General features: G+C 37.8%; 1 protein-coding gene across 1 annotated transcript; it reads left to right on the top strand.

The window, feature by feature from the left end:
* The first annotated feature begins 44 nt into the window (after positions 1–44).
* On the top strand, positions 45–27,966 carry MTMR6 (myotubularin related protein 6). Its single transcript, XM_026108873.2, has 14 exons — positions 45–177; positions 4,831–4,947; positions 7,044–7,206; positions 8,514–8,671; positions 9,437–9,565; positions 10,643–10,777; positions 12,002–12,134; positions 17,055–17,164; positions 18,243–18,368; positions 18,873–18,922; positions 19,776–19,976; positions 20,368–20,502; positions 20,573–20,699; positions 22,065–27,966. Exons 1-14 carry the CDS (start codon positions 154–156, stop codon positions 22,323–22,325), a joined length of 1,869 nt encoding a protein of 622 aa, XP_025964658.2. The 5' UTR covers positions 45–153; the 3' UTR covers positions 22,326–27,966.

Raw genomic sequence — 27,966 nt, forward strand, 5'->3', positions numbered from 1 at the left:
ATGGCGCTGCAACGGGGCGGTGCCCCCGCGCTCCGCCCCCCCCCAGGGCGGCTGCCGCGCGCCCCGCCCCGGAAGTGTTTCTAGGTGACGGCCGCCCCGGCCCGGAGCGCTACAGCGGGGCGGCGGCAGCAGCTGGCGCTGCGGGGGGCTGCGATGGAGCACATCCGCACCACCAAGGTACTGGCGGGCGCTCCTGGGGCCGGGGGTCCTTCGAGGGGCGGGTGGGGGCGGCTCGAGCCCGGCGAGCGGGGGTGCCTGGCCGGCGGCGGCGCGGGGAGACCGGGAGCGCGGCGGCTCCGGCCCCGGCTGCCGCCGCCCTCCGCCCAGGGTCGCGCTCCGCCCCGCCACGGGGCGCTGGGGTCCCGTCGGCTGGGAGCCTGGGGACCCCTCATCACTGTGAGGCCTCGTTGAAGCGAGCCCTCTCCGTTAATAACGGCAGCACGGTGAAAATCGTCCCGGGGTGGGTAACCAGGGTTGGCAACGCGTGCGGAGGGGGAAACAAAAGCAGTGATGCTGAAAGAGGAGGGGGCGCCCCGCCGGGAGAGCATCGTCGCTGCTTTTCTGCACTCGGGGTGCAGCTCCGTGCTGTTTTGCTTCTTTTAGCTTTAGTCGCCAATAATTTGTGAAAAAAGTACAGTGTATTTTTTTCTCTCTGAAGAGAGAGTGCTGTTATGACTGTTAGCTGTAAATATATGTGCAATATTGAGACGCTGGTTAGGCCCCTCAGAAAGATTAGAGTTGATGTTCTGGATCTTTCTGAATCTTTTTCTGTTGTTAATTTAGTTTCTCCCTCCCCCCCGCCCCCGACTTACAGCAAAGAAGCAAAAATAGGCAGAAGTCTTTTCTTCCTCTTTCTGTAAATCATCTTTAAGAGTGATTTTTAAGTTGTAGTGTTTAGAACTATGTTTCAACAGTATCTTTCTCATCTTAGTCAATAGCCCTGACTATAAAGGCTGTTTATCATGTCCTGGAAATCATCAAGCTGTTAATTCCATGACCTCTCAGCCTGTTGAAAAACTAGGTTTATAGATGTGTGGAGAAAAACAGTAGTTATATTCCAGTTCCCAATACTGGGTTTATAGCTAATCATTATATAAGGGAATGGGCTTTTAATTTTGTGGAGTATTAGCTTATATACATTTTGTATGAAACTAGTTATAACTGGAGGAGGAATTCTGTCAAGGCTACTCTTCATGACATTTTAGTTCATTGAATGGAATAATCTTACACCAAATGAACAGACTGGAGATAAAGTTTCTTTATCATCCAATTTGTTTATAAACCTGAAACTCTCTTGGAATTTAATACTGTGTTGTTACACTTAATAGCTAATTTATTTTGTCTTTGGTCTAGTTTTTATTCTGAAATCTTTCAGTGATCTGGGTAGCTATTTAAGCTTAAAACCTGAAATTGAGACCATAGAGGCTACAGGTCACTGACTCATTTGCATCTGGAAGGAATTGTTTTTCTTCATGCATTTGGAGTCCTGTTGGAAAATTTTTCAGCATAACAATATAACTGGCTGTCAAGAGAAGCAAGATCTGAACGCAAGTTTTAAGATTTAAAACAATTATTTTTATATAATTAATGAAAAAAAATCATCACTTTAAAATTATGGATTTCTTACTTATAATCAAATACCTGTGTTATTTGTATTACATTTACTTTAATTTTAAATAAGCTGAGTGGGTTATTGGATATCCAGGTGGATTAAAATGCATGTATACTGGTTGATAATAATTGTATCAGTTAAAGAAAGCAAGAAACTAAAATAAACTAAAACATAGCATGTACTAGATGCCCTTAAAGTTCTGTTGATGTACACGCTTGAGTTCATTCTGACACTTACGAGACATTTTACTTTTTCTAATCTGACTGCAGTCTGCAGTTTATTATATTTGTTAAAGTAATAGTGAAATAAACTTGAAATAACACTACCATCTCACTGGCGTGCAGGGAAACTGTCATCTGTAGGAGATGGTGATGAAATAGATCTTATTCCTTCTCAAACTTCAGTTTGCTGTAAATGTTAAAGCTAAAATTGTCTTAGAAGTGTCAACACATCTACCTGAAATGAAGTTAAGTTTTATATAAAACTAAACTGTCCAAAATTTCTTGAGCATAAGAAGTGAGGTCAACCTTAAAATTAATTCTCTCTTGAGAATGTTATACTTCATATAGCTGAATAGCAATAAATGAAGAAAATCAGTTCAGAAAATGTCATAAATAGAGGGGGGGGGAAATTCAAATGAGAATATTGTGGTTTAGCAATGAAGCTGTAAAACTAAAACAGCTTTAAAAATGTTTCAAAATAAAATGTAGTATAAAATGCTGGAATTTCTTCAGACAATTCTGTTTGTATATTCAAAGTCAAAGCTGTTTGTTTTAGTGGAGTTACTAATGGGTTTTCCAGCGGGGAACTTAGCTTGACTGCTAAATTATAGGCTAAGTTTGCAAGCCTGAGACTGGGGAAGGGGAAACCTTTTTCTTAATTTGAGCAAATGTCATATAAAGTTGTAATAAAAGAATCTAGGAATGATATACTGTAATTTTCTCTAAGGTCAGTAGTTGTTCTAGCTTAATACTTGAACTTATTACAGGTAAGAATTCAGAGGTGTAATTTCGGCTTTCTTTCCTGTTGTTTTAATTAGTCTATTTTAAGATTAAAAGAAATCTAATTTTTGCTTTTTAATCCATGACTCCTAGTTCTAAATAAACTATTCAACAGCTCTTTAGAGTAAATATTCTTCTTATTATTGAGGTAGCTATTCTAACTTTTGCTGTTTTAAAAACTCACTGCCAGAATATCACTTCTGACTACTTAAATGATCTTTGTTTGCAGATGCTAAACTCAGTAGTAGTCTTCTGTCTATTACCTTGTGAAGCCATTTTCTTTAAAACTGAAGACTGAGTTGATTTTTGTAATGAAGGGTTTGCTAAGCTTTACAATTAAAAAGTACAAAAGAATAGGTGCATCTATATAGCTGAGTCTCCATTAAAGCTGTGTTGGTCAGATTTAACTAATTGCACCATCTATGAAGGCTGCATCTAAAACACATTTCAGTTGTCTCTAAGCAAATTATATCTAGAAATAAACTTTGAGATTTTCTGAAGGCTTTCTTTATATAGGAGGGACCTGGAGTACTAGTGCCTGTCCTAACACAGACATGCGGCCGTGTGAACACAGAGTGTCTTGCTACATGGAGGAGCATGGAGCTTTGCGTGCCTGGATTTTGTGGGTTGTATTGCTGTAACAAAGCTAGAGCAGTTCCCATGCGCTTCTGAATTTGTTGGGGAGGTGCAGTGCCAGGTACCTGAAAAATTGCTGCGGCAGAACTGTCCAAAATGAAGTCGTCTTTTGGCCGTGCTGTATTGATTAAGGCACCCTGTATGTGTGCAGTGGTAGCTTACTAATTACCACACAACTTATTTTGAGGTTTTGATATGCAATTTTGTTTTTTGCCTTCTGAACTGAAATCTGGAGTGTCATGGTAGCTGTGGCTTTTAGAAGATAATTATATTTCCTCCATTCTGTTTTGCATGCATTTAAATTGCTTTTCTAATTTTCAGAAACAAAATTTGGCCTTGGTAGGTTATAAGAAATACCTGAGTTGAAAAAGGAAATTTTTTTTTTGGGGGGGGGGGGGGGGTTTACGTGTGCTTTTAGTAGATGAATAATAGATTTGTACATATGAATTACAAATAGCCTAACATCAGTGCTGCAGATGTGGGCCCTCCTAGACACCTCTTCCAGATGTTGGCCATACTGGTGTGTAAATTCTTGGAGAACTCCCAAAATTTCACGGGACTAGCATCAAACCTGAAGTAAGAGCTTTAGCTTGGTACTAATGAGACAGTGCTGCCAAGAAATAAAGGAATGTATGGTGATAAGCCTTTCGCCACGTTCCTTTTCTATTGTTTCACGTATAGGATGATGTAATGTTTGCTTCAAATAAAGCAAACCATGGTGCCGTTAAAGTTATGAACATCACGTAAAATGTAGCATATCTAGAAGTCTTTCTCTGAAGTATTTTTCCATAGGATTGAGATGATAATGTTGATCAAATAGCAGGAGGAGGAAAAGTTTGTTCTTGCAAACTAAACCTGAAATGTCTCTAGTTTAAATGCCAGCACAGTCCTTGAATTTCTAGGAGGGCATTCTAATTTTATTACTACAATATAATGCTTGCATTTCATTGGAATTTCTCATTTTGACCTTGAGACAAGTTTATTATGATCTAGCTTTTTTTAAGGCTGGGGCTGATATAAACAACTGTAGATGTGTAAAAATGAAGTCAGGAGGATATAATCTTTATGGCTGTGATAAGGATACAGAGAACCATTGGGTAGAACAAAGTTTAGATCTGAGATCAGCTGGTTCAATACTGATAAATAGCAGGAAATTGTGTATGTGTGTGTTTGCTTCACTGAGGGTGAGAGGGAGATGGTCTGCAAGCTTAGCAATTGATAGTTGTTGTTATTTTTTTTTTTAAACTTAATGCCCTTGCCTGTTTTACTGAAAAATAACCATAGTAGTGGTAGGAATTGAATCTGAGTCTTTCTAGTTCAGAAGAACATCGGACTTTACATATATAGATTAAGTATTCTCGTGAGCCTAACATTATGCAGTTTGTTTTGAAGTGGGATATTTTATCTCTGAATCAGATTGTTGTTGCTAGTGCGTTCTTACCAGTTTTACTGGAATGGCCTTACGTGCTATCTTATGCCTTCTACCATTTTCAAAGTTACTGTGTAAACTGGCAGAGCTTTTGTGAAGTTAGGATTTTACTTTCTATAAAGTAAGTTTTGATCTTCTCCTTTTTCTTACAGGTAGAGCAAGTAAAATTACTAGATAGGTTCAGCACCAGCAACAAGTCGCTAACGGGAACTCTGTACCTTACAGCAACTCATCTGTTATTCATAGATTCCAGCCAGAGAGAGACCTGGGTAAGCATAATGGATGTCTGTGGTTCAAAAGCACATGTTCTTCAGATGCATTTGTGCTTCCTTCCTTCCTGATCTGTACTAAAACTTTTCTTTAAGTTATGAGTTGTTCCTTACCCTTTCCTCGTTTATGGCATAATAAGCAATAAGTTAAAGATTTACAGACAGCTCTTACATGACACCTTTGTGGTTGAAATCGGATACTGTTGAAAGTAATTCTCACGTCTATTCCAGGTCCTGTGTTTTCTTCTAAATAGTTTTCATTTGTATCCCTGAACAAATGTATGGCATTTTTCTTTAAACCAATCTGACCTGCGCTGCAATTTGGAGGTAGGAGTAGGAGATTGCGAGATAGCTTAAGCACCAGGTTTAAAATATCTACACTACCTTCACCTTACATTTAGATCCTGCCTAAATTAAATGAGACAGCATAATCCAAAGATCTAGGGTCTGTTGAAATATTGACGATTTCATGTATTTTTTTCAGAATGGTAAGCAACTGTTTCTTCTAAAGTGTTCATCCTTAGAAGATAGGAATTTGGAAGGGGCTGCAGCCCCTTGATGAACTTTGCCAGTGTTGTATGATCAAAAGTGGCTAGTGCAGTAATGTCCATTAGTTCCTGTGCTCAGCGCACTGGTGGTACACATGTAGGCAGCAAGCTGTAGCTGCCACTGTAGCCTAGTTCCCTGACTGGGCTCAACACCATTAGGTCTATACAGTTGAAGTTCATTCAGGACAAAACCTTATTTCCCTGGGGATGGTTCACTTTTTTTTTTTTCTTCCTCCTTTCCTGTAGGTAGAATTTCTCACCCTTAATCCTGTGTCCTGGTTGTCTGATTACGTGCCTCATTCTGCTTTGTTATTTAAGATATGTTTCAGTGATTTGTTTTTAGATTCAGTGTACAATTTTATACAAAAAAATTGTTGTCCTTTCATATGAAAGGAGATGTTGGGGAGAATAAGATTCAGAAGCATTGTCTGTATCTTGCTATGCACCACTCTTCTTGCTGAACTTTTTTTTGATTAAACCTGTATGTAGAAGTATTGGATTTCTGTGATGCTAATGCAAGTATCAAGTATAATTATGATAATGTCTCTTTTCAAGATGTAGACTTCATAAATGCCTATTTGGCAGCATAGTTCTCAGGTGCTTGTCTAATTCTAATCGATATTTGAGAGGAGGAGATTACTTGAGTGAGGTAATTGAAATGCTTGAACAACTGCATTTCTCATGCATTTCCCCAGTCTGTCTGTACATCTGCCACACTGATCAAATAAGTTCTGTGAAGGGGCCTTTGTATAGCCGTTACTGTGGCAGTCTTCTGTTAAAGTGGTTGAAAGGTTCTTAGCTGAGTGACAAGTCATGTCTAGATTGGCTCAGTAGATAACGAGATTTTTCTTACCTCCTTTTCCTTCTATATGCTTGTGAACAGTTTGTGTTGCCTCAGTTGCATTCCTGGCTTGAATGTTAGGAGGCTGAGTCTAGTAAAGTGGTGATCAATGCACAAAATGCTTAATGTAAACTACACTGATGAGCAAAAATGGATGCCAGATGCTGGAATTCCAAAAATCTTTTGTCATCTTCTGTATGTTCAGTAGTGGTCCAGTTCCTATAAACTTTAACAGTTGTGTTCTCTGTAAACATTAAAGTATTTTTTTTCCTGTTTTACCCTGATGATGCTTTCTTTCATTTTATGAAATGATGAAGTATGTTCCCATAAACCTTTTTTTTTTTAAAAAAAAAAAAAAAAAAAAAAAAGGCCAGTAAGCTATTTGGCCTCTACCTCATTAGATGTTAAGCTTGTCAGCGAAGTTATAGAAAAGGACTGAACAACCCCAATGGAGTTTTACTTCTGAATTTTGCACTTAGAAGGGTATTTATTGCTTCTTACAAACATGAGATAACACCTAAAAATGACGTAAGAGAAGTAGTTACGGTAGCTACACCAAAAAGCGAATCTTGGATTTCTTCTTATAACTAAATGATTGACAACTAATCAAAATCTTTCTTCAGAACAGCTTAAGATATCTTATGCCCGCTTTTACAAAGAGTATGCTGTTGTCATTATTCATCAGCACCCTTACTTCTATGCTGTAGATACTACATCATCACATCGCTGCAGTGGAAAAACTTCCCTTGACTACTTCTGGCTGCCCCCTTGTGATCCAGTGCAAGAACTTCAGGATTGTTCACTTTGTTGTTCCCAGAGAGAGAGATTGTCATGACATTTATAACTCTTTGCTTCAGCTGTCAAGAACAGGTAAGACTTCCAACTGCAGAAGACTTTGCAGTATATGCCTGGATAACAAGCTTGCGGAAAAACATCTTTTTCTTTTTCTGTAAATGTGCATTGTGTGAATTCTTTGAAATGGATTTGGTATGTAAAAGAATAGAGTATTAATCTGTTGTGTGTGAATTTGGAAGTTGTTGCATTGTCTGGCTTTCAAAGCCAACTGATGTTGGATAAGTGGATGTGAGATTCCAGTAGATCCTGCATTTACAGTGTTATCCCTAGAATTGTGGATAAATGCAGTTTCTCATAATCGATGAATTTCATAGATAAAATGCTATTAAACAAGTATTTTCCTTACGAATTTCACACAGTTTTAAAAATAAAGTTAAAATTGTGATGCCAAAGTAGCACTGTCAATTTAGATTTTTAAGACTTCTGTCACCTAATGCAGTCTCTCACTTTTTTTGAATAGTGTGAAATGTGATCATATATGAATAGTATATTAGAAAATCATCATAAATTATTTTGAAAGCGTTGTCTTGCTCCATTAGGAAACTTGAAAACTTTATTGCTTGTAAAGAGTATGAGATTTACGTTTCTGTTCTTACTTCCAAAAAAAAATTTTTCTTCTTTTAGCTTCTGTACAGCTTTCTAATAATTCTGCCTTTTTGTTTTGTAGTTTTGTGGGTCTTCAATTTGTGACCTTTGTTTTGCCCTTATGGCAATACTGAAATACCGTGGGCAAACTCTTTCAAGAAAGTTCTTATGACCTACCTTTAACTCAATATCTGGAAGTGTGTCAATTAACTGCATAAAAGTTGCAGGGTAAATATTTTAAGAGTACCAAATGTCTCTTCAATTGCACTTCTGAGAATCTTTGAAGATTCAAGTTTTCTGTGCAATTCAGGCAATTTCAAGACTTTATAAACATTTTGAATACATTGTCTAGTGACAGCAATCCGTGAATAAGTATTCTTTTCTAGAGAAAGGTCACTAGATGTCCCTTAAAGATGCTGTGAAAAGCTAGAATGCTGGTGGTGTAAATCTGGAGGCAGGATGGGCACAAGGGAGAATTGGAAAATCCTACAGGAAGAATTAGGTATCTTGAGCACTGGAGTTATTTGTATAGAATGAAATTTAGTAGCATAATGTGTAGGAACATGCATTTGAGGACCTGTGGATGGCTGCCTGATATAGCAACAGATACAATTCAGTGTTCTGAGGTCTCTTGTAATTTGAATATCTTTGAACATGACTCAGCTGTGCTACATTTCTACCTGAACACTTTTGGGGGCTAACTCATTACATAGTCTTACTTTTCTTTTATCTTTTAGCACAATATGATGAACTGTATGCCTTCTCCTATAATCCAAAACAAAACACATCTGAGCAAGTCAAAGGCTGGCAGCTTATCGATCTAGCGGAAGAATATAAGAGAATGGGAGTGCCAAATGCCAATTGGCAGTTGTCTGATGCAAATCGTGATTATAAGGTAAGGGTTATGATAGAAAAATGTTTTACTTTGCCTCTGGTTTTGCTACATCCCCTGGCTCTAGTCTTATAAAAACACTAACGCTATGAAAACACTTGGCTTGCTGCTAAGGTAACTCTCTCCATCTGCAAATTTTTATCTCCTTAGTGGGCACTTTCACAACTCTCTAGTTGAAGTTTCTTCCAGGGTCTGAGAAGAGTGTGTGCATGGGTGCACGCATTCTTAGAGTATAAGGTCTTCCTTAATTTGCTTACTTGAAACCCAGCCACAGCAATTCTGATGCTCTGCAATTTTGTTAGAACTCTTTTAGCTGAGAAGGATTCTGCCATCACATTTGCAGTGCTGGGGAGGGGAGGCCGTGGCTGTGGTGGTGCACCTGATTCCCAGATTAATTTTAATCTTTTGTAGCTTGCAAATAAAGCAATGAGGAAAGTATTTTCAATATCTTATTTGAAGCAAATTCTTAGTGTTTCTACTGAAAAGTCTTTGTTCTTGAGAGGTGAATGCTAGTATAGCAGTGCTTTCCAAGAGTGATTCTGTCTTTTTTCACATCAGTTCACACTTTTTTCATCTGGTCTGTCTCCTCTCCTAAGATATTTACATGTATATGCAGAAATATGCTGGTGTTTACCCTTTGTCTTTTGTTATTTATCTTAACCTCTCTCAAACTGAATGCAGTAAAATTAGCTTAGGGTTATATATTTAGTGCTAGGTTTATTGTGTGGCCTGTGTATAAAACTCTTCTGTTGTATATCTGTCTTTCAGATTTGTGACACCTATCCTAAAGAACTTTATGTTCCCAGAACTGCAAGCAAACCTATAATTGTTGGTAGCTCCAAGTTCAGAAGCAAAGGAAGATTCCCAGTATTGTCTTATTATCATAAAGATAAAGAGGTATGGTCTGTTTTCCTTCCAATGCAAGTGGGCTGAAAAGTATTTCTCAACGCTTACCAGTAGTTCAGAGTAGATAAGGAAGTAAGTATACTGCCTTATCTATATGAGTATGATACAACTCATGGTAACCTTAAATACAGCTAACCTGAGTGGTGTCTAACAGGATGCTGAATTAAGCTAAGCCAGTTTGAAAAAAATCCCTAAGTAATCAGCTGAGTCTCTTTAAAGCTTTCGGAAATCAACCTTAAGATCAACTGAAGATAGTTTTGTTTCCAGTGATCTGTCTTCTTAATACATTAAGAACAAAATGTTAGGTCAAAATGGGGGTAGGGGGAAACCAAAAGAATAGACCTGAATAGCTCCTTGAGGAGGCATTTTCAAGGTAAAAAAACACTAGAGAAGGATAATCAGATTTTACGAAATTTGGCGGAAAATGACTGTGTGAAGCAGCAGCTGCCTGTCTCAGCTGGTGGGTATCTTTGAGAGGAGGGCGGGATTATCACCTTCTCAAGCTGAAGAATTTATGAAGGAAGAATGTAAAGCTAATGGATGCATTTAAGGCTAACTACTAATTAGAAGATGTACTATATACCACCTGAAATGGAAGGCAACTGTAATAGAAAACGACATGGTGAAAATTACTTCAGACTACTTCAGAACATGTCATACTTTCAATGATAAAACCAACAAACTTTAACAACATTCATTTTATCCCAAGCATGTACTTCATTTTCATGGAGTGTTTTTTCCCAAGCCTATGTATATATTTTTTAAATTTTTCTACGTAGGAGTGTCCAATATGTAAACTGGTACCTTGTCCCTGTAGATAGGCCTGAAAAATGTTGTTTTGATAAACCTTTAGATTTAAATTGCGGGCCTTATCTGTTTGAAAGTCTGCAAGTGGTATCCTTAGAAAGCTGGAACACACATTCCTTTGTATATCTGTGCGGTGGCTTTTTTTTTTTAAGTACTGTTATCTGTCGAATGAAACAAGCTTACTAAACATTTTCTTAGAATTACGGAAAGTGCTTCAAATAGAGATGTTAAACTGTTGTTATCTTGTTCTTTATATGGTAGGCTGCAATTTGCAGATGCAGTCAACCCCTCTCAGGTTTCAGTGCCAGGTGCCTGGAAGATGAGCATATGTTGCAAGCAATCAGTAAAGCAAATCCTACAAATCGCTTCATGTATGTCATGGACACCAGGCCAAAGGTATGTATTTCTACAGGCTAGGCTTTCTTTTTCTTTTGAACATTAGAAAAGGGTACAGGGATACCTGTGATGTGTGATTTGTAAAGATTTAGAATTAAATATAAATCTCTTGGGCCAAAGTGTTCTTTAAAGGTAAGCCTTGACATTCAAGCAGTAAATGCTTCCTTTCTGAAACAAGTTGAATCCCTCTCAGGACTCAGCTGGAATATGTCAATGAATTTTGGGGGAGGTGCATTTAAAAAACAATACTTAAAACATGGACAAGAGCTGACTGTAAACCTGTTTTGAGCGTCATCTTTGAGTAAGATCCAAGCCAGCTTAACTGTTTGGAATGAAATTCATGAAGAAGTGGCAAGTTGCATTGGGTTGCTTTAGAATAGAAGGGAGGACTGTGTTCTGTGTGAATACTGTGTGAAGGCTGTTGTTATTGTCTCACTAGGGAGAAGTAGGAGAAATTCAAATTCTGTTGTAACATTGTGAAGTCATGCTTCAACACTCTGCCTAATTAAATTGAATCACCTTTTTTCATTATTGTTTTTGAGCCATCATGTGATGTATGGGATAATTCTCACTCTTGAGACCATCTCTCATTTAGACTGGTACTCATTTCATTTATACCTCTGAACACAGGAGCTAGAAAGCAAGGATGTGAAGTGCAAGTCCTGTGCTGTAGGATCTAAACTATTTTAAGCAGGCTGCTGCAGTTGGTCTGATTGACAGACTGAAACTGTGCCACCTGTAGGGTTTTAATTGTAATTTTTATACCTGCCAGCAGTTTATTAATTTGTTTCCAAAAACTTTTACAGGATTTTCAGGATACCTGAAAAGCATGTGTATGTGTGTATGGTTAAGTCTGGGATTTACTTTTTTCCTTGTTAGGTTAGTTATATAGCAATCACTTCTTTCAGAAATGTTTTTAAATAAGTAACTGTTTGTAGAGACATGGAGGAGAGAATAGGAAAGTATTAAAAGCATTATTCAGACATGTCAGTTTTGAATATAAAAAGCAACAAGCAGTCTATATAGTACTTATTACCTTTCTTACACTTGAATGTTTTCAAGTTGATTTGTCAAATCTGTTTTATTAGAATCTGTTTATAGTATGTGTGCTCTTGTCTTTTGAGTTCAAGCATTGAAATTGCTTGATTTTATTTTTCTTAACAAAAATAAAATGCAAGTCAAGTCAATTACAGGGTTTCAGTATTTTTGTTTTGTTCTTTTAAGCTTAATGCAATGGCAAACAGAGCTGCGGGGAAGGGCTATGAAAATGAAGACAACTACTCTAACATTAGGTTCCAGTTTGTTGGAATTGAAAATATTCATGTAATGAGATCCAGCTTACAAAAACTGTTGGAAGGTATGTTCTAACTGTAGTATAATACTATATATGAAAATAGGATGACTGCTCTTCCGAAGTCTTTAATAGCTTATATAACCTGTACTGAGATTTCAGTATTCTATCCTGGTTCTACATTTAGTACCAGTCTGCTGTGCTTCATTCTGATGAAGATAAAAGTTAAAGGCACGTTCCATTAAGCTGTGAATCCTTATGAGTGGACTCATTTATTTCAAGGAAAGAAGAGTGGCACATATCTGTCTTGGGTGAACTTGGTTAAATATGTCAGCATCTTTTAAGAGACGTTTTTGCATCAACTAAATATGTGTGTGTATGTAAAATAGTGTATATACATATAAAAATGTCGGTCTGTGTGTGTATAAAGCTTTCCAATCCTTCAAGGAGCACTAATTTGCACAGAACTCACAATAGGCATATGTAGACTGTATACAAACCTTGAACTCTTTGGCCTGGCAAGCAGCATCTATGCTCATAGATGCATCTTGTATAGCATTTGAGAAAAGTGAACCAGTTCAAACTACCACTATCAGGTATAGGGTGGTGAAAATGGAGTTTTAGAAGTCTTCTATTTCCATCTTGATATCTTGCTCAGTAGTTCTGTTTTAATATTTTATTTAGACCAAATGGCTGGAAAATTATTATGACTTCTTTATAATAATGTCTGGTTTAGAAGTGTATGTAGCACATGGTTAAACTTCACAGACGTAGAGAGTTCTTCTATTTGAGTTAGCCAACAGTATTTATCAAATATTTTTTTCTGTAGTAATAGCTTTTTCCTTGTGTGGACAAGGGATTTAATTAAGTCACTTAATGGAAAACTTAGTAATGTCTCAGCAGTCTTGTAGTTGTTCTCCAAATTAGATTTTGGGGTAAATGGACACAGCTTTCTCATCTCTGTTCAGTCTGTATGGGGTTTTGCTGGGGTTTTGCTGAATGCCGGACCAAAAGTTGAAGACACATTTTTTACTAGTTTACTATCACAAATCTTTCACTCCTCGTATTTGCTGCCAAACAGGAATTACAGTAAGTGCTTTCCAAGTCTGCTAGCTCACTTGACTTTGAACACTGCGTCTTTGGTCCTTCAGACTTAACCCAAGGATGAATTACTAGACAAGCAGAAACAGAATTGACTTAAAGGTGAGAGTTTCTTAAAGTGTGGATGCTTTCACACTGTAAAAATTTCTGCTTGCTAAAACAAGATGATGACTTGAGGCAATCCTCTTGGATCATTTAATCTAGTGATCTGTTGTTGCAAGTAGTTGTGTTGTGACTACGTTAAACCCCACTAGTTGTCCCTAGTTGTTGGCCAGAAGAACTTTCATCTGACTTCCAGTCTAAATCTACATAACTAAATCTTATTGACTGTCAAGGGCATCTTTCAATAGGTTACCTTTTCTTAATATGGAAACTTACACCCTGAAACCTAGCAAAAAGATGGAGTGGCTGGTCCTGAGTTTCAAGTATGCCTTCAAATGCTGCTCCTAACATGAGGATGCTGTTCCTGTTGCTCGTTGGCTCCTGGGATATTGGAGGAGAAGGGAAGAAGGAAGTGGAATCATATCTTCCTCAAATGTAGGAAGTGAGTACGAAAGACTTCTAAAATCTAGGAAGGCATTCAATAAATGATTTTTTCAGACTCCTGTAGATACATGCCATCAATGAGGTGATTTGGAAGAAAATGCTATGAAAAAGGCTCATAACTTAAAATGAGGTGAATGCCGCTAAGCTTCTGTGTACCAGCTTTCCCCGGTTGTGCTGAACAGAATGTTCCTCAAGTCAGGAATGTGCTATCAGTGACCCTATTCTTTCAAGACTCATTGTAACTGGGACTATCTTCAGATTTATTTATAACAAACAATGGTTATTCTTCCTTGGGCTTGTGGCCTGATCCTAGGCTCTTTGTCTCTCTGCCTGATCTTGTAGTTTACCAGAAGTGTAATTTCTTCCCACGATAAACTCTCTTGGTCTGCAGCAGAATCTAATAAAATAAATGAGAAGATGTTTGTTTGCAAATGGAACATAAGACAATCCTTCCCAACATCTTTCTGGAATGGGACCATACCATGGAGCATGTCATGGGGGTTTGCACTCTCTTCTTTCACTCCAGTTCAGCTTTCTTTAAAGGTCTTGCACGCAATGAGACAAAACTCTAAAATAGCCACCTCCAGTGTGGTTGCAATGACTTAATTCCCCTGATGGGCAGTGTTTTGGTCTGCTTATGCAACACAAATGGAAGAATCTTCATATAGACTAAACTATTGAAGGTATTGAATCTAGAAAAGTCCAGTTTTTATGCATTCAAAAAGACATTATTACATGTCAGAAAAGATTCCACTCGATAAGCAAAAAGGCGTTGCTTATGTTAAGAATTGGCATTTCTGCAGGAAATCTTTACTAGAGAAGAGGCTCAATGATAGCCATCTGAAAGGCAGCAGCTGCTGTGTTCTGTTGCACATATGTCAATGACAGAAGTGTATTAACCAAGTTTATTTTTTTAAAAAAATCAACCCCTTCCCCCACAAACACATGCTTCAGCTTCCAGGTCTGCAGGTTCCTGTCACCTCTTGCAATTCTTGCCTGAAACATCGTTAGTCATGTGTATAAGGACAATCAAGTGAAGGAAGATGTTTGTTGGCACAGGAGATGGTTCTCTGGGCTTACATGCAAGGAGGGCATGTATTTATGATGGGATCCATATGGACAAAGCCATGTTGAAGAACAGTTATTGTGAAGCATCTCTCTTCCCTGCCCCCTCCCTCCCCCACCATGGGTACCATAAATCATCTTCAACCCTTTTGGGGACCATTAGGGACTGGAAATGATTTTTCAGCACATAAGTGTCAAACCAGTGTTAGTGCGATTTATTTATTTCATCACTAAGTAATCTAAAATGTCTGTATTAATTCACAGAAATAAGTCAAGCCCTGAGAATTAATTTCCTATGTGTTCTTTTCTTTGCCTTAGTTCGTGAGACCATAGAAATCTAGCTAGGAGGAGAAAGTGCCAGAGATGAAATGTTTATACCAAGCTGGAAATGCTGATCAAAGGCAGGGTTTGATAGAAATACCTACGTGAAAGCAAACTGAGGGCTGAAAACCTGTTTGTTTTTTTGCTGAAAACTTAAGCTGTAAAGCATAAGCTACAGAATGTGTGTGAAGGGATGAATAATGCCTCTAGGTAACTTAGCCTTCTCTGTTCAATCCCTTCCCTGGTTGGCTTTCCAGATTTTTTTTGGGGGGGGGGCAGGGGAATATTTTTTTATTGTTTTATTTTCTTTGCCCTGCTGTGGTGCCATGTGTGGCTGTGATTTAGCAGGTTTGTAGAACTGCTTGGAGAGAGAGGGAACTGCTGATGCTTTCATGTCGGTCTATCTCGGCTGATTCCCCATGGTGGGGGGAGACCTTTCAGAAGGAGATCTCTTGCTTAATGCTAGTGCTTTTTCATCAAAGACCAGAGTTAAATGAACACAACTTTTGCTGGTTTTACTGATTATCTACAAGCTGCTTTTTAAAATCTCCCCTCACTGAGAGAGAGAGAGATCTATACGCTTTAGAAAGAATGCTGCTTTATTTATTTGGGAGTTTATCTCTGTTATAGCATTGAGTGACAACAGGCATTACAAGTCTTTTGATCAATGGGGGCTCTAACAAAATTTGTGTGGCTGAAAGCTAAGAAATGTGTAGTGCAGATACAGGAAAGCTCCAGTATTGGTTTCTTAGGAGTCTATACCCTTCATTACAGCATGGGACTTGACTGAACATGAAACTGAGTCACAAGATGACTCAGTGAATTTTTTCTGCTCTTACTACTGACTCACTTCCCCCTGTACCCAGAGATAAAGATTATTTTGCGACCTATATATGAGTGGTTCCACTGCTAGCTTTCAGCTACAGAGCTTTCTGTTCTCTCTCTATATATATTTTTTTTATTTGGGGCTCGTTACCTTGGCAGAAAATAGTTTTTGCTTGTGGCAGTGGGAGGCGCTTTTGTGGATAGCAACTTAAGGAATTTTCTGCTAGGATCACACCACTCTGAAGCTATATAAGCCAGGGAATGTTGTCTTTTTAATGCCAGAAGTTCCTTGTGGTTGGAACAGTAATATTAAACTGTGTGAGCTGGTGCTCAAAATAATTAGTAAAAAGCAATTTCTATCTGATAGATACTTAGTGTCCTATAAAAATCAGGTTGTTCTGTCGTACTTGTGAATTGCTGAATGTCCATGTGAAACACTTTCACAGTCTACCTCTATAGCTGTTGTTGCTACACTGCGAGGCAGCTTTCCTTTAATTTGGATTTTCCTTTCCTGGCCCCCTCACTTAGCCTTAGCATTACAGGTTCAAAGTACACTGGGAAAGAACAGGGGAGGTTGTAATCAAAATCGTAGTGTTGAGATGGACAAAACTTAGTCTCCATGGTTTTCAGTTCCATCACCATCCATGTACTGCACTTGCTTTACCCTCTAGGCAGAGGAGAGAAGGTGATTCAGCTCTGGCGGTCTAACTGCTCAGAGCTGTGTATATTATCTGGATGTGACTACTTGGTCATAGTGATAATAATAGCCTGTAGCTATTTCTGGCAAGCTGGTAAGCATTCGCGTTGCCTTTCTCTATAAAGCAAAGCATTGCTCCCTGTTGGGGGTAACAAGTCTCTTCACCTTGAATGTTTTTTGCCAAAAAGATGCAAAGATCTTATTGTTGTCATTCATGGTTGCTGTAGTTCTCTGCAGAGTTGAATTTTAGGTGGAGAACATATTTTGCATTGCCTCTTTTAACCCTTTGGGAGTAATGTTTTCCTAAAAGATACTTCAAATCAACTTATAAACAATAATTGTATATTGTTTCCAATACCCTTTCTGCATTGCAGGATATAGGTAGTTGCAACTTTTTAGGGCTTTCTACTAACTCTTTTGGTTTCTTTCAGTCAGTGGTACAAAGGGTTTATCCGTCAATGACTTCTTGTCTGGTTTGGAGAATTCTGGATGGCTGCGTCATATCAAAGCTGTGTTGGATGCTGCTGTCTTCCTAGTCAAGGTAATTTGCATGCTACTCCTTGTGCTGGGGAGGGCAAGCTGACTTGGTCCCTGGCAAAATTATACTTAATATTGTTTGAAGTGTAAAATTCCTTAAATACAGTTGTCTTTAGTTCACTTTACTGACCTTTTTTGAGAGGAGGAGAAGCTTGAAATAAAACAGCATATCAGATATATCTGTGTATTAGTATTGTGTGTTTCTTAATAACTGCAGTAATTGAATGTGCCAGCTAAAATTTTGAGGTTTTTTGAATGCTATTTGGGCCCCTTACTGAAGCATGAAGGGACTCTTATGCTACTGGTTCTTTTGGATACTTGTAAAAGATCTAACCAATTTGAAGGGCAGCGGAGGAAACCGTTTAGTATACGCTGAAAAACAGCTTGTGAGGCACTAATTGCAGAGAAATCAAAATGGCTACATGCTGACTTTATTTGGCAGGGAAATGGGATTGTTTATGAAAAATTCAAAGGAACTGCTGCCTTTGCCAGGCATCTATGAAATAAAGTGGTGTGTGGGTTTTTTTTTGGGGGGGGGGGGAGGGGAAGGCTGAGTCTTTTTCACTAGCTGAAATAGCAAGACTGACTTACATTAAAAGTGGGTGCTTCTCCTAAAGGTAACTTGCCAAATAATTGGGTTGACAGGATTTGAATTCTTAGTTGAAGCTAGTGAGCACGTCATAATCCTTGACTTTTTTAATGACTAACAGGTGGGTATTTTTTGTTTTCTACATCCTGCTTGGCCTGTAATGCTTTTTTTTTCCTTAATATTATTTGAAAAGGCATTTCTAGTTTTAAAAGGATAGAAAGAGAAATGGGAACCACTGTAGAGGTCCCTATTACTTTCCACTGCCACCTTTGCACAGGGTATTTCTTTTCTTTATAGGGTGTTTTCTGCATTTCACTGGAGGAGAATTTGTAGCTTTCCAATTAGTATCTAATGTTTCCTCAAAATAAATATTTTTCTGCCTGTGTTAAAATGGACTATGCTGTGAGTTTGGGATAAATGTAGCTTTTTAATTACTTAATTCTGACATCTGTCTTGAATGTTCACTAAGAAACAGTGGTGTCTTACTTTGCAGGCAATAGCAGTTGAGAGTGCCAGTGTGTTAGTGCACTGCTCAGATGGCTGGGATAGGACTTCCCAAGTTTGTTCCCTTGGAGCTCTCTTACTAGATTCCTATTACAGAACAATTAAAGGATTCATGGTAAGCATGCTGTTGTGTTATTGAATTGCTTCTTGGTAAATCAAAGGACCTAAAAGGTAAACTATTGTAGCAGGAGTGCAATACTAAAATTTTTCCCATTCTTCGCCATTTTTTTGTTTGTTTGTTTGTTAATTGAAAGTTAGTTGCTATAAACCTCTCGCCATTTGTGAGGTTTTACTGCTTTACTGTGCTTAAAGTAAGCCTGGTTTAACAGCAGTTATCTGATTGTCAATCTGTTGTTAAATTTTGTTTTACTGGTTTTAGAAATGTGCTTGTATTTAGTACAACTAAACTTTGACAGGTAAACTAAATGGTACTTTGAGAATCTGTTGCAAAGGAATCTTCCAAGAAAGTAAAGGACCTACCAAGTGACAAATACTTGCTCTCACAGTAGTTAATTGATTCAGATTGAAAACACAGTGTATAGATAGCCTGTGAAGGTAATACTGCAGATGTAAGATTTAATAATAACTTACCGTGGATGTTTTGTTTTTTCCCCTCTAGGTCTTGATAGAGAAGGACTGGATCTCTTTTGGGCACAAATTCTCTGACAGGTAGTTCACACTTCTCCAGTAAAGAAAAATGTATACATGTACACAGTGAACTGAAGGATAAATGTTCCAGTAAAAGCAATTTAGGATTTATTATTAATGTTCATGTATCCTTAAAAAAAAAAAAAAAAAAGCTTACAGAATTAGCGTACTTAAACTACTGCAGTGTTGCTAGAAATTCTGCAATAAGTAGGCCATTATCAATAGACAATGCACTCTGTATTATTACTTATTCAAATATCTATTGGATAATTGTTTTATAATACAAACATACTTCTTGAGCTACTGGTATCTCGCTCTCAGATGTTGATGACAGTTGCTGGATCTGCACGTATGTCTAGAAAATGCAAGACCGGTCCAAAGCTACCTTGCAGCCATGTAGGCAACATAAAACACAGTTTTAAAGTTTTGATCCTCTTAAAATGAGTTTGTATTTACCTTTGTTTTTAATATTGGAATAATGCCTACCTTTAAATGTCCTGTATGTTCAGAGTTTTGTTTTTCTCTTGATCTGACTTATACCAGCTACAAGAATAGCCTTGCTGCTATATATTGTTTGTTAATTTCCTCTTAGCTGGCATACTCAGTGACTGTGGAAATAGCAGACAAACAAAGAAGTGTTGCTTTTATGTACTGGATACAGATGTGGTGCAAATCAGAAAAATAGCTTAAATATGGACATATTTAAAAATTGCCCAAGTTATCGAGGTTAGATACGCAGTCTCCAAACCAAAACTAGTGTCAAACTGATGGAGGGTAGTTAAAGGCAAGTGCAATGAAGATGTGTGTGGGGTGCATGTGTGTGTGCCTGTAACTTAAAACTATTTCATTCTGTCTATGGAATCTTTTTTTTTAGGTGCTGTCAGTTGGATGGTGATCCAAAAGAAATCTCACCAGTGTTCACCCAGTTTTTAGAAAGTGTGTGGAATCTGACTGAGCAATTTCCCCAAGCCTTTGAGTACAATGAAGCTTTCCTTCTTCAGATCCATGAACATGTCCATTCATGTCAGTTTGGAAACTTCCTTGGAAACTGCCAAAAAGAGCGAGAAGAACTAAAGTAAGTAGACTTATTGCGATGTGTCTCACTTATCTATAGTTGTTCTTTATTTATCAGAATCTTTTTATTCAGAGCTCCCCCCAAAAAAAGTAAAGAGACAGGATAGGCAGTACAAAAACAGATGTTGACCTGTATTTAAAAAGCATTTATTGCAGTTAGGCAAAACTTGCACAGCATGAGCTCTATTAGTTGTAAAACTGATAATAAAATTGACTTCTTCCTGGCATAATACTAATGTTGGATAGAACTGAGTAGAGTGTTCATTCAAAATTTATAACTATTCTGGTAATTTAAAAAAAGCAGTTGAGATGGATTTATTATGTTGAGTTGAACAGATTCTGGGCTTTTACTTGCAGTCTGTGTCTTGACCTTGATTTCTTCTTACCTTAAGATTTAAAGAGAAGACATATTCCTTGTGGCCATTCCTTCTGGATGAACAGAAGAAATATCAAAATCCTTTGTATAATCCAGATTTTTCTCCAGAGCTAACTCTTTTGGAGCCTAACACAGTGTCTTTCAATTTTAAGTAAGTTTAAATTAATACAGTATCTTTTCTTCAATTCAGTTCTGGATAGTTAACTGTCTGCTACATGCAGGTTTTGGAGAAATATGTACCATCAGTTTGATCGAAGTATGCATCCCAGGCAATCTGTATTGGATCTTATCATGAACATGAGTGAACAAAATAAACAACTGGAGAAAGACATTAAAGAACTGGAAGCTGTAAGTATTACAAAATAAGTATACTTACTTGTGGCTTGTTCTTCAAATTCATGTTTGTAGCCTTGTAGTAATGCTTCTGGCTTTCATGTGAATGTCACTATTGTATGGCCCAGCACTTGTTCTCTGTGTTACTGAGTTGATGAATGCAGTGTATCTCATCTTATTCTAGTGTGAATTAATGAGCTGCATCTAATTGATGCTTCATTATAGTCAGTGTTCACTTCAAAATATTACCTTTTAAGAAACTCAAAGTTTTCTAAGATAAATATCAGTTTAATTTTTGTGTGTCAACAAATGGCAACAGTGGCTAACTCCTATGCATGTTACATTGGGGAGGTGAAAAAAGTACAGCTGTTTTAAGAGGAAAGATTTTTATTAAGCTGATAATTTTAACTCTGTCTCAAGTCTTAACTGTATATTTAACATTTTTTAAACAATTGATACAGCAAGATGAGAATTCAAGATGAAAAGCAAGATAAAGCAAGGTGAAAATTCAGCAAGATGAAAACTCAAAACTGAAACTTCAGTTTTGTAGAATCTTGTTCCAAAGTGTTAACTTTACCTGTGCCCACATCCCTCAATTGAACTGCTGAGAAAGGACCCCAAGCTGTTTGAAATCTCGATGCAGACCTTTCTACTGCTGTTTTCATCCTCAAAGTTAGTGTGTTAAAAGACAACAAGGGCTTCTGGACTTGGTCTAGGTTTTAATAGAGCACAAACACATCATCAAGAAAAAAAATCAATTCAGTTAGTACAATTGCCGTCTTCTCCATTTGCTGTGTACTTGCAGGATAGGTCCTTTCTTCCAGTCCTGCTTTTTAGTTAGTAGCTTTCAGTGGCTTCCTGCATTTGAACAAACTCTGGGTTTTTTTTTTTTTTCAGATCTGTCTTTTATAAGATGTTAGGAAGGAGAAAAGGCTTACCTATGAACCTGCTTTGTCTTAAGAGACTTCTAGACTGCTGTTGCTGGCTTGCTGCTTGCTAGTAGTACTGAGCACTCCCTTCCTTTGCTCTATTGCAGAAAGTATTCCTATCCTGATAGCAACCAAATAAGGAACAAGCTTGGAGAAATCTCTCCTCCTCTATGGACAGGCTTAAGAGGCAACCTTTCTGTCTTCCATTTTTAAGCTGCACATTTTTAAGCATACAGTGCTTGTAGCATCTGCTGTAAACAGTGGAAAAAGCTGTCATATGCAATGGCCTAACATGTAATAATCCTTTTACATATCTAATTAATGTATGTAATGTAGGGCTCTGCAGAGGTTGAATCGGACAGCAAAAGTAGTAAATTCACTTCCATTTAAAGCAGAGTGTCATCAGTAAAGCAGTGATGCTTACTATTAGTAATTACTGTCTACATTTCAGAGAATAAAGCGGAGGAACGGTCAGTCAGATGCAGCCCTTGTGAAGGAGCCTCTGCAGTCTGCCCCTCCTGTACCCATGGCACCGAAAACCTCTCCATGCTTCAAGAAGGAGCAGCCACTGATGCCTGTGAATGACTCTGTAAGAACTATAGAGGGCAGCAACACTGCAGACAATCGCTACAGTGAATTCATGGAAGAGTTCTCAAAAGCTGAGCCTGCTGTTGTCAGCTTGGAGTATGGAGTGGCCAGGATGACCTGTTAATTGAGATCTGGCATAGGGCTCCTCTTTTCTAGACTGAAATAAAAGATGGATTATTGTGAGGATGGGTCTGTGCTGCATGACCAAAACCTGATTTGTATATTGGCAGATTTTGTTAATGTAGGCTAGAACAGCATGCTAGTTGTCAAGTGTTTGCTGTTCTCTTAACAACAACAAAAAAAAGTGTAGCTGTATTTTAAAAGAAGGGGCATTTGGTAAGTAGTGACTGAAAAGGAGTGGTATGTCTTTGGATTTGCATCAGTTTGCACTAAATTGATTAAGATAGTAACATTTCTTATAATATTCAGTTTAGGAAAACACAAGTGGTCTTTCACAAGTTGATTTTATTTAGGCAAGAAAATTTGCACTTTCTACTTTAGGAACTGAAGCTACATGTATATATTGCATACAATATAAATATGTATACCCTTGTTTAATGTCACCCACTACTAAATTTCAGTGTATTAAGTGCCATGAAAAAGTACAATATATTTCAAATCATAACTAGTTGGCCTTAAACCTATTGATCAGTAATATTCTTGTCCTTGACTACTGCAGCCTGTAACCTGACTCTGTTTCTATTGTACTTGCTCAAATTTGTTCTTTCCTTAAAGCAGGACTGGTTCTGGGGAATGAAGCATGCCTAAGCTGATGCAGCCTGACAGCAAATAGCTATACAAATGTTAACTTTCTTTTTTTCTCCAATTTCTTTATTGTTTAAAATGTAATAGATGGGCCAGATCTTGCTCTCTGGCAGCTTAGACTGAGCTTCACTGAGGTTATAATTCATGTGTGTGATCTTAAGCATTGATATTTAACAGTGAAGAGTAAAAAGAGTAAGGCACATCATTTAAAAAAAAAAACAAACAAACAAAAATCCTGTAGCCAATAACTGAACTGTTAAATTCCCTTCAGATGGTTTCCTGTGTGCTGTGCAATTGTTCTGGTTCCAAGAACAGCAGAAGCAAAAGATCTAGGAGTGTAGTCTGCTGACGACTGTCCTCAGATACAAAAAACTTGTTGCACTAGTGTCTGATGCTCATGAGAAACTGAACTTCATACTGAATTTTTGATTGGGAAAAAATTTCAGTTATTAGTGAAGTCTCCCTTTTATGTTGTAAAATTTCTGACTTGCACTTACACAATTTCAGTACAAACGGGAGATTCTCTTTTTTTAATTTGAGAGAGGACAAAAACTACTTCTGGCAGGATACAGTAGAAATACTGGGACATGAGAAAACTTGGAGTATCTAAGCTTAATTCTGTGTCTATAGGTTATGCTGGTAAGGGAGGTTTTGGCCAACTCTGCCTCCCATGATAGATTTTCTGGGCAGTAGCATTTGAAAACAGAATAGGGAAGTAAAAATGTGAGTGCCTAGTCTTTAGAGGTCTAAATTACAAGTTTAGGTATTAGGGTCCCGAGGTATGGTGTTAGATTAATGCTACCAGTTTTATCTCTGAATTTAAATCATTTTTGGTTACAAATGAAATGAGTTTATTCTCATCCTAATCCCTAAAGTCTGTTTTGTTAAAACTGCTGGTGCACCACACACAACTTGACATAGTTGGCAGCATTTCTCTCTGCCTCAAATTAGATTGGGGACTCTGTTAACAAGGCCAGTCATGGTCATGGTCAAGTCGCACTTTTGAAGCTCTCGGAGAAGTTAACTATGACCCCTGTGTTTAGGGAGTTTTAATTGCCCATTTCACTAATTAATTTTTTTAAAGCCTATAAATGTAAATAAAGATTCATAAAAGCTTTTTTTTATTTGCAAAGAGATGAGAGTAATGTCATGTTTAAAGTACATTATCCAGCCATTTAAACACATTTAGACTTTATATTACTTTTTCCACTGCAGGTTTTGATTGAATTTCACATTTGCACGCGCGGTGCCTTACAGGGTTGCAGCAAGAGAGGTTTTTGTGCCTTGTTATTTGTTGTTTCCCTCCCCCCTTACCTTCTCTATCAACTTGGTTCCGTGGTTTTCCTTTGCAAAACATCTTGTGTATTAAACTTGTGTTTTATCACACTAGTGAAACAAATTTATCACTGACAGTATAGGTGTTATCACTTTACTTGTTTGTCTTAATATTAACTGCTCTGGTGTGCCATGTACATTGTTTTTCATATTTATTGTTTAGAGTTTATGGACTCAAAAGATTATATTAAGCTTTTTTGCGAGTATTGTGGTATGTTTTTTTTCCTTTAAAAGCCTTATACAGGGGTACTCAGTTGTTTAAAGAGAAGATGGTTTGTTTTCAGTAATGTTAAAGTGTGTTTATTTTGGTCTTCAGACCCTTTTTATTGGAAGAGCTTACTTTTTAGTAAAAAAGGGATCAGGATGCTATTCTATTTTAAATCAAGGTAGACATCTCAAGCCAGTCCTAAAATGTCATTAAAAACTATATGCTCAGGCACAAAACGCATTTTGTCAAAAATATACTTCCTGGTTTAAAGCAGATATCTTACTCCAGTGAATAAATGAATAGAGTTTTATAAGGTTGTTCTGTAGAGCAGCCTTCTTACAAAGTCCAGACAGCTCTGCCAATTCAGCCCCCAGGGTTACCAGTGAGAAAAGTTCCTGCAGAGAGCCAGCTGTCTCTTCTCATTTGCTATTTAGGCTTAAGCCAAAACTACCTAAAGCACATGGGAGCTGTGGTACAGTAAATAGATGGTAGCAAAGTGAGCTCCAGCATGAAGCTTGGCAGGATGGCTGGGACTCAGCTCAGTGGGGACTCTTCTGTGCCCTTCAAGAAGGGTTTAACCCCCCACCCCCACCCCAACAGCTGACTAAAAAGCTGTGGCAGAAGTCTTCTGGGAGCAAAAAGAATTTTAATTCTTATTTCACTGCATGGGTGTTTCTTTACTCTTGAAACATTTGATAATGAAAATACATTACAGTATCGAAAGGTGCCCATTACAACTCAGAACAGTGCCCAGAATTCCCTCCCTTTTAAGCTATGGCCTTAAAACTTTTGGTGCACTGACCAGTTTGTTGGACTAAAATGTCCAGGTATTAAGCTGCTATAGTTGATTCTGTTTCATCTGTTGCAAGACTTTGTGACACCTGTCAATTCTGTGCTTCATTTTGAGAAGGTGTTGGTAACATCTGTGGGTTTTAAGTTTTGTCTGACTTTTTTTTTTTTTTTTTTTTTGTATGAATGCTATAGAAGAGAAATTATTCCTTTTAGTTAACAAAACTGTTAGTCTCACCTGGGCTACTAAAACTGCTTTCACATTGTACTCCAGGCAAAATTAAATGTTTATTTCAAAGTATATTGGCACAGAAGGAGTTGAGCTTATTTTGGGCAAGTTAGCTATTGTGGTGATGTCCTCTTTCATACAAGTTTAAATATCCAACTGTTCTGTTCAGCAGGACAACTGCCAAGTCAACAGACTAAGAAATTAATTAAGCAACACTGAACTGCACCCGTACGTTTTCCACACATGTCCAATTACCAGTGACATAAATCTAGGGCAAAAGCCTGAAGTCTAGCAAGTCCATTAGAGAAGTGGAGCAGCAGGCCTTCCATAGAACCGCCCATTCCTATATCTTGTGTAGAACAAACCCTAATATAATGTTGATTGAGAGGGAAAGTTACTACAACATCAAACTACAACATTCCAATGTCTCTTACTCAATAAAAGCACCCTGGAGAACTTTCAGGGACTTCAAGGGAAAGGTGTTGGTTTTTTTCCTCTGTAGTAGTTTTCCAAATGCCTTTTTATCTGATAAGATAAAACATCAGCAAAGCTCTGGGAACTTGCTGCTCTCACGTTGGCAAACTGAGTGCATGATGGCTGCACAGTTTTTGCAGTCACCCCAACTCTCTCACGAATGAAGGGAAATGGGGCTGGGGTAGCTTGGCTTAACCACTATCTTCTTAAGGAAATGACATAAATTATACAAATGAATTCCATCTTAAGAATAATGGATATTGATAGGATGGGCCGTGTGTTCTTGGAAGTCCTGCCCTGTTCTTGGACAAGTATAGCTATGGTGAGGGCATCACGTGAGAAAAATAATTGCTTTCTAGTCATTTATCATGTTCTGACTTTCAAACTATGTCTTACCTCCCCAGTGGTACATTATTAGATCTTTAGGTCAGAATCTAAAGGTTGGTCTTACATACTCTGTATTTAGCTGCTAATAGTTCCAAACCTGTGGCTGATCATGGACTGTGTAGTGGTCATGAAACTATTTTAACTTTCAGGATTAGATCTTTAGATTTGACTGGAGGCTACCTTGACTCACTTTCACCATTTATGCTGCCCTCTGTTTCCACTAGGTGTTGCTTATTGCGGTGCTCAATACCTGTCTTTCAGATAAAATGGGCTTCTCAATGCCTTGGATTTTCCAAAAGCTGGGAAATATTGCAGTTTTCTTCCACTATTCTGAAGGCTTGGATCAGCCTGAGTGAGCAGTGAGGATGTCCTTATGTTTGATCTAGTTAGCTTGGCATGTCTACATGTTGAAAAGCATCAAAAATTAGAGCAGCTTCATAATTTAATGGTGCAACTTCTGTATGCACCATAGGTGAAAGAAAAGATATAGTCAGGACCCTTGTCACAGTACGTAGCAAGGAACAGGACCCTGCTAGGATATTATCCATAAAAAGTAGAAGCAGCAGAGCTGATTTGATGTCCAGCAGCAGCTTGGGGACTTGAGGTGGAAGGTCAGAGCCCAGTTTTCTGAGCTCAGTTTCCAGACCCCAGAGAATTCAATGAGCTGTTTTATTAAACACTTGCAGCTGAGCAATTCTACATCAACAGCAAACAATAACTTAAAAAAAAAAACATGGATTTTTTTTTTTCTCCCAATATACTAGCTTCAAATAATGGATGTCCTGGTGGTGACATTGAAGTCAGGGTGCAGTATTTCCTTTAATCTTGTTTATAGTTTAACTCTTGAGGTCAGTTATGTACTCTTTGTAATTAAAGTAGATTATAGTTTTGACATGTACTGTAAAAGTCTTTGTCATCTTCATGGCAAGGCTAGCACGCACATCTCTTGTATTTCTGTATAGATCTTTGCTGAGAGCTTTCCTTGTAAAGTTTTTCTAATCCTTCCCCATAGTAGTATTCCTATTTATTTAGCATTACATTTAGACCTGGATTGGTTAGCTTGTTTTGTCTTACTGTTTGCTCTTCAATTTTTAGCTCATCTTTACAGCTGTCTGTCAATAATACCCCTTGACAAACATCTTTCCCTCAAAAGAAAACGGGTTTGTCCTTTTTCTGGCTCTCAGGGATTTTTACCCCTGAATTAGTGAACTTGAAAAATACTGCTTCTTTTTCTTTCAGGGCTTCTGAGTGCCTCTCAACTTCCACAGTCAGTTTACTTACCACGTTTTAACTTCAGATGTGGCTATTTAAAAAAAAATACTCAAATGCTGGATGTGGCAAAGGGAAAGAAAACTGTTTTCATTGTAATCTATCTGGAAAGACCGGCTGTTGTATTACCATTTATTGTTCCATGTATTGCTTCCTGTAAAAGTCACTTATCTCTGTGCTGGGATCATGCTTGATGTATATTGGTGGAGAAACTTTAGCAAATGGAGTTTTGTAATGAGTATTTTATTTGTACATGTTTTGAAAATCCATAAGGCTTAAAATAAAGCTATCTTAATATTACCAGTCTAA

This window comes from Dromaius novaehollandiae, chromosome 1 (assembly GCF_036370855.1).
Source record: "Dromaius novaehollandiae isolate bDroNov1 chromosome 1, bDroNov1.hap1, whole genome shotgun sequence".
Lineage (NCBI taxonomy): Eukaryota > Metazoa > Chordata > Aves > Casuariiformes > Dromaiidae > Dromaius > Dromaius novaehollandiae.

Bases quoted from the DNA above. Each gene is read 5' to 3' on its own strand.
- MTMR6 (XM_026108873.2), top strand. From the start codon at position 154: ATGGAGCACATCCGCACCACCAAG. The intron at 12,135-17,054 runs GTATGTTCTAAC...GGTTTCTTTCAG, and splicing joins CTTACAAAAACTGTTGGAAG to TCAGTGGTACAAAGGGTTTA. The intron at 20,503-20,572 runs GTAAGTTTAAAT...TGCTACATGCAG, and splicing joins ACAGTGTCTTTCAATTTTAA to GTTTTGGAGAAATATGTACC.